The 6,536-nt window shown below is 60.2% G+C and overlaps 1 protein-coding gene across 1 annotated transcript; it reads right to left on the reverse strand.

The window, feature by feature from the left end:
* Positions 1–353: 353 nt before the first annotated feature.
* On the reverse strand, positions 354–4,620 carry HSPB7 (heat shock protein family B (small) member 7). Its single transcript, XM_012440176.2, has 3 exons — positions 4,342–4,620; positions 3,644–3,777; positions 354–2,116 (listed from the first exon to the last, which is right to left on the reverse strand). Exons 1-3 carry the CDS (start codon positions 4,538–4,540, stop codon positions 1,937–1,939), a joined length of 513 nt encoding a protein of 170 aa, XP_012295599.2. The 5' UTR covers positions 4,541–4,620; the 3' UTR covers positions 354–1,936.
* Between the last annotated feature and the right edge of the window lie 1,916 nt (positions 4,621–6,536).

Below are 6,536 nucleotides of genomic sequence, written 5' to 3' on the forward strand. Positions count from 1 at the left end.
CAGGCGACCCGGTGCAGCCTGCCCACCTTTGCGTCCCTGCGCTTGGGACTGGGACAGTGCTTGGCGCAGCGCCCGACACACAGCAGGGCAGTAAATATCCCTGGAAGGAAAGAAAGAATAAAAAGGGAAGGGCAGGCAGTTGGAAGAGAGGCTGTTCCAGAAACAATCCTCGGGTTCCTGCCCAGGGGTTATGGGGAGCCCACGGAGCAGGCCAAGGAACACCCATATTTTGTAAGATCTTCAGCTCTAACTTGAGCTACAACTCTCACCCCCAAATCTCAAAGGTGTGTCTGTTTCTCCCGGGGTTTCCAGCCCTGCCCTGTTTGAGAACTCCAGGCAGGCGGCTTCCAGAAGCCTGTGAGACTGTCCTTTATTGTGTATACAGGTTCCAGCCACAGGGCGTTCCCGAAACACACCCCTCCCCAGTCCTCCCCCAAGGGGCCCAGAGTGGCAGGAGTGAGAGGCCACCCCACGGCAACTGACCTGAGAGGCGCAGAGGGAGGAGGCTGGCCACTTGCCCTGGGGACCCACTAATTGAGGACCGCCCCTTCCCTCCACCCTGCTTCTGTATGTGGGAGCCAAAGCCAAGAGTCACTGGGGGCAGCAGGCATTCCCCAGGGTTAAGGCTGATGGAAGGTCGCTATCCCAGATGGGAGATCGGGGCTTTTCCTATGACTCTCCCTGTCCCCTAGCTGGAAGACGTGGGAGGGGTGCATAGCCCTAGAGAGGTAGAATGAGGGGAAATACTCCTCATTGCCCAGAGATGGGGGTTGAGAGCAGCTGTTGACTCCCTGGGTTTAGATCTAAACTTCAGCAGCAGAGCCGGGCGCTCGATGGCTCACGGATGTTTTCCCCATTGATGAAAATGGAGATTGTAAATCTGATTTGAGAAAGCTCTGAATTTGGCCTCAACCAATGGTAATGCTGAGTATTTGAAGGACAACAATAAAGGTGTGTGTGTTACACACAGCAAGGCTATAAATTCATAGATTAAAGAGGGGTACGGATGAGGAGGCGACTGCCTAGAGGGGAAGGTGGCAAGAAGCTGAGGTCCAGCCTTTAGGACCCAAAGCCCCATCCATGCCCTGGCTTCCACCTCTGTTGGGTGATCCTGTCTACATGGGAACAGCCCAGGAACATAGGCCTGTGGGTGGGAGGGAGAAGGACCAGCCCCACCCCCAACCCTACCTGGCCTTGCCGAAGGCCCCAGCAGGCATGGGACGGCAGGAGTTTCATGAAGTTTGTCACGAATCAGGTGTATTGGAAAAACCCCATCTATATACAGATGTGGCGTGGCTCTGCTCTGGCACGGCCAGCTGGCTGGGGGCACAGGGTGGGCAGGTAGCCTGCTCACTGGCGTGAGGGTTGGAGGCTGGCAGAGGGGAAGTTTACCGTCACGGCTGTCTCCTCTTGGCCTTGCTGAGCCCTCGGGCAGTTAGTTCCACTTAGACACCCCTGCCCGTGACCTTCCCTCTGTCTCTCCTGCTCCCTTTGGCCAAGGGGGTTCCAGGTCCCTGCTCCCCTTGCCCTGCAGAGACTTCATAGATCAGAGTGTTTGTTTGTCTGTCTGTCTGTCTGTCCCACAGAGCTTACCCAGATGTCCTGCTGGTCCCATTCCCCTGACCCATAGCAGGTTCTTTAGATGTTCCTTTCCCTACCCCAGTCCCTCTACTCTGGATTAAGTGAGGGAAGCCATATCTGAAATCTGGGCACCATGCATCAGGCCAGGGACCCCCGTGGCCTGCTCTGGATAGAGTGGAGGGCCCTAGTACGGGAGGATGGTCCACCTGGGGCCTGGGGAGCATAGGGGCTGGAACCTGGGTAGCATAGGGGCTGGAACCTGGGCTGAGATGGCCTGGAGCTGTTGAAATGGGATTAGGAAGGCTTTGCTGGCAGACGTGGGGGTGGGGGGCAGGGCAAGGGAAAGGAGAGGCCCTCAGATTTTGATCTCTGTCCGGAAAGTCTGCTGGACGTGCTCTGTATGCGGGTGGCGCCGTGCCCGGATGGTGAGGCTGCCGTCCTCCCGGAGAGCCGAGGTCACCGACGTGGGGTCCACATCCTCCGGCAGCTGGCACTTGTGAGCGAAGGTGTTCATGACCGTGCCGTCAGCTGCCAGCTGGGAAAGGGGTGACCGTCAGGCAGGCTGCCCCTGCCCCTGTCCTGCTTGTGACAAGCCATAGCCCTCTTCTCCCCATTCTAACCCCGGCGGGGCCCCATATGCTGAGGGGCTCTGTCTTCAGGTGTGGAGGGTTTGCCAAGGGTGGTGATGGCCACAGGCCCAGGGCTATTCAGGGACAGCCCAGGGGTGCATCGCAGAGCTCCAGTAGCTCCAAGGGACAGGCAAGGGGCATGGGGAGGGGTGGGGCTTGGAGAGAGAGGCAGCTCTGTGGCAGTAGCTCTGAATCTGGGGCTCCTGGGGAATGCAGAGATGACGGAGGAGAGCCGTGCCTTCCTGAATCACCAGACTCACTGGGCATCTGCCCGCCAAGGCTGAGCGCCTGCCCCTCCCCCACAACTCAGCCAGCACATAGTGTCCAGGGGAGTTTGAGGTGGCTGAGTCACTGTTGCGGGTGGCAGGACTGGCACGTGCTGCCCTCGGGTCCTGGTGTCCCCAGTCTTTGGCATCCCTGGCAGGGATGCTCAGGAGTCCATCCTTGAATACGGAGGGGAGGAAGCCAGCCCACGGGAGCTTAGGAGGAGGCCTTGGGCAGGTCCTCTCTTCTCTCCTGGCAGCCCTGGCTGTCCCAGGCGGCGCCCCTGTTCAGGCCTGGCCACACCCTTTCCAGGGTGGAGGCCCCAAAGCCTCCTGGAAGTTCAGACTCAGACACTCTAGAGACCCGTGACCCTGGGACCCGTGGGCAGAGGGTGTGTGTGGTTTAGAGTGTGTGTGACCCTAAACTGCAGGGTGGTGATGGCCACAGGCCGAGGGCTTTGCAGGGACAGGGCAGGGTGCTTCGCGGAGCTCCGGTAGCTCCAAAGGACAGCATGGGGCATGGGGAGGGGGTGGGGCTTGGAAGGAGAAGCGGCTCCGTGGCAGCAGCTCAGAATCTGGGGTGCCTGGGGAATGCAGGCATCTCAGCCCAGGTTCCAGCCCCTACACCCCCAGACCCCAGGTGGACTGGACACCCTAAACTGTCCAACCTTGGGCCTAATTTGGGGGTTCCAAGATGGGGGATGCGTCTCTGGCTGTGGAATGGAAGAGGGCTTGAGGTGTGTCACATGGAGAAACTCCTCCCCTGCTGCCCAGGTGAGTTCCCCACCTACCCGCATCCACCCTCTATGGCTGCCAGAGGAGCTGTCTTCACTCTGCCATCAGCATCTCTCGCCCCTCATCTCCCGCCCTCAAGCCCCCACCCCCTCAGGCTCCCTCTGCCCACATCCCTCCATCCCTCTCCCATTTCCCGTAGGCTCCCTCAGCTGCCCAGGGCCCTGGAAGAAACGATCTGGGAACCTCGATGCAAAGAGAGGCCATGAGGATCCCCATAGCCATGGGCTGCAGGGGCAAGTCCTTCAGTTAGCCCTGGGGGGGCATGGGGAAGGGACACTGGCCAGGGTCTGGGGTCCCAGGATGGGAAGGGGGAGTAGGGGACGCTGGAGGCAGGAGCAGAATTTGGGGTGCAGTGGGTTGGGTTGGGGGGCTCACCTTCTCAGCCCGCACCTCGATGTGGTTGTTGGAGGTGGTGACGATGATGTCTTCAGGTGAGAAGTCCCTCACGTCCACTGCAAACTCATAGGCATCTCCAAGAGTCTTGATGTTGCCTGGTCCCCCAGGGCGGGCTGTGGGATGGGCTACTGTGAGCGAGGCAGGGAGCAGACCTGGCGTGCTGATCCCAGGGTTCTGGCTCCTTCTCTTAGGGCAATGGGTGGCTCCTCAGGCCCTACCCGCCCCCCAGGTGTTTCTCCTTAAGCTCCTCCTCTTTCTTGCAGCTCACCTTTTCTGGGGTGGGGGTGGGGGTGGGGCCTCACCCACAGGTATGGTGTGTGTGTATGTGATGCTAGATCTGTAACACCCCACCCAGGGCCTGGAGCCTGGGGGCTGCCTCCCACCTCTCACCCCATCCAGCTCTCCAGGGCTCCAGCTGGGATTGGTTGCATTTACAGACCATGGTGGCCACGGAACCATGTCTGATCCCCAGGGCCACCACTGTTCCTTAGAGGCCCACCTGTTTTCATGGCCACATCTGTCCCTGTGGACACCTCTGTCTTGGCAGCCACACATGGCTGCGGGCTGTGTGGCACCTGTTCCAGGCAGCCCGGCAGCCACAGCGCATTCGGTGGCGCCCTGGAGTGGACGTCACCTCCCTCTGCACCTCCCCTCCCCTCAGAGCCGTGAGCACTTGCCTGGGAAGGCCAGGGGCTCCGAGTGGGGATGCATGAAGCTGCCAAAGTCATCGGAAAACATGCTCAGGGTCTTCTCCATGGGTGGGTCCTGGGCCGGGAGGGCACGGGAGGCCGAGGAGGAGGTGGAAGAGGAGGAGGAAGAGGAGGAGGAATGGAAACTTCTCTCCGCTCGGAAGGTGGAAGAGGTCCTGTGGCTCATCCACGGGCGGCGCCGGGCCCTGTCCAGGCGGGCAGGGACTGGACAGGAGAGGGTGTGGGCACAGGCCTCCGGGGGAGCGTGCTGGGCCCCGACGGTGGCCGCTTTATAAGGCTGATTGTCCCTGGGCTCGGGGCCAGCCCCTTGTCTACTAGCTAAATTTAGGCCTCTCCATGGCCCAGAGGGGGCTGGAAACCTTCTCCCGTGCGCCGGCCTGCTGACAGCCCGACACACGCAGGCCAAGAGGCTGAGCTCACAGCCTGGCATTCCAGGCCGATCACAGCAGCCCCAGGGGCCTCCACACTGCTTTTCCCAAACACAGGCCTGGGTTCTGCCCCCTTGACACTCGGAGCTCGGTGCCTGCCCTAGAACCTTGCAGGTTTGGGGTTTCTTGTGTGTTTCGTTTGCATCAGCCTGGGGGCTCTGTAAGGATTGTGCCTCCCCCCTCAGACTCTGGTTCTCTGTCATGGCCGTGCCTCTCCCATCAGACTGTAGGCTCCTTGGGGACAGGGTACGTAGAAGCACCACGGCTGTGTGACGTCAGGAGCTCCTTCCCTCAAGGCAGACAACCTTCCCAGCCTATGTCTAAGGAAGGCTGAACCCTGGCAGGGGGAGTAGAATGTGCAGCTGTTCCCTGCCAGCCCCCACGGGGACCTGGATTCCCTGCCTGCACTCCCCCTGACTCTCAGAGCATTTAGGGGTCCCAGGAGGAGAAAGCTGGCAGCTTCCTCCTTAAAGGTCTAGAGGGTTATGTTCCCGGCAACTGTCTGCTCCACCTCCGTGTCATAGGGGACAACTGGGGCTGCTTTAGGGATTTCAGTCAGAGGTAAAAGAATTCCGGATGACTATCATTCTAGCCCTGACTTCTGGAGTGACTTCTGGGCACAGGCTCCTGGCCGCAAGCTGTCCAGTGTGGCCCCGTTTGATCCCCACACAGCTGGGAGGGTGGAGGTGAGGCGTTCTTCCCGTTTTATGGACGGGGAAATGAAGCCTCTTGGAAAGGGAGGGGCTTGCACTTGCGTAAGGAGCAGAGCTGGGATTTGAACCCAGATGTGGACCCAAAGCCCTTCGGAGGCCGAGGTGGTTTTGAACATACGCCTGTGGAGACAGGCTGGACCAGAAGAGCCGGAGAAGCCCCTCCCTACCCACCTGCTTGCTCAGCAGAGCTGGAACTGACCTTGCACTGGGCCAGGGTGGAGGCCATTGTAAGGGGCAGCCAGGCCCTCTGCTCCACCCAGGTTGCAGTTCGGGGCCTGGGCTGTCCTCTCCAAATCCCGCCCTTCCATCCCAGATCCGCTCCAATCCCTCCTCCCCCAGAGAGGCCTCTCTGATTGCTCCTGCTCATACAGCTTCACACTTGGTCCAGATGCCCCCAACACTGATTGTCTTTGTCCACCCGCAGCACCTGGCAGTGTGACATGGTCTTTCTGTGTGCTGTGACTCTCTGTTGTGTCCCTTCTTCCCTATCCAACTGGCAGTTCCCACATGGGGCAAGGATTCACCTGTCTCCCCATTAGATGGAAGGTTCCCGAAGACAGGGACCGTTTCTCTTTTATCTGAGACCCTACGACCCAATCTGATGCTTCATCCCAGAGGGCTCTGTCTACAGGGGTGTTAGTGGTGCTGGAGGTACGTGGAGTGGAAGCAGAGCAGGGCACAGGGCACAGTGGGGGCCAGGCTGGTGCCTGTTGCCCTGGCAGTTTCCTGCCCATGTGGTAGCCTGTGACACCCAGCCTGGCTGAGGGGTTTCTAGGGCCACTGGGAAGCCACCAGCACTGGGGTGAGATGGAGAGAGGGTGGGGCGGGGTGGGGGGCCCAGAGCCTGCCGGACGCCAGGGAAACAGGAGCCAGTGGCTAAATGCAGACACACTGTCATGGTGCTGAGGGCCTGAGTCACTGCCCCTGGATGTCAGATCCCATTACCCACCCCCGCCCACCATTCCACTTCCCAAGGCATTGCCCACACAAATACTGGATCCTCTGGCTTCACTGGCCCGGA

Source organism: Aotus nancymaae, unplaced genomic scaffold, assembly GCF_030222135.1.
Source record: "Aotus nancymaae isolate 86718 unplaced genomic scaffold, 86718_ANA_hifiasm-v0.15.2.pri h1tg000053l, whole genome shotgun sequence".
Lineage (NCBI taxonomy): Eukaryota > Metazoa > Chordata > Mammalia > Primates > Aotidae > Aotus > Aotus nancymaae.

Excerpts from the sequence above, each read along its gene's own strand:
- HSPB7 (XM_012440176.2), bottom strand. The coding sequence starts at position 4,540 with ATGAGCCACAGGACCTCTTCCACCTTCCGAGCGGAGAGAAGTTTCCAT. Across the intron at positions 3,778-4,341 it reads GGAGCCCCTGGCCTTCCCAG|CCCGCCCTGGGGGACCAGGC; the intron begins GCAAGTGCTCAC and ends CCCATCCCACAG. Across the intron at positions 2,117-3,643 it reads TCGAGGTGCGGGCTGAGAAG|CTGGCAGCTGACGGCACGGT; the intron begins GTGAGCCCCCCA and ends CCCCTTTCCCAG.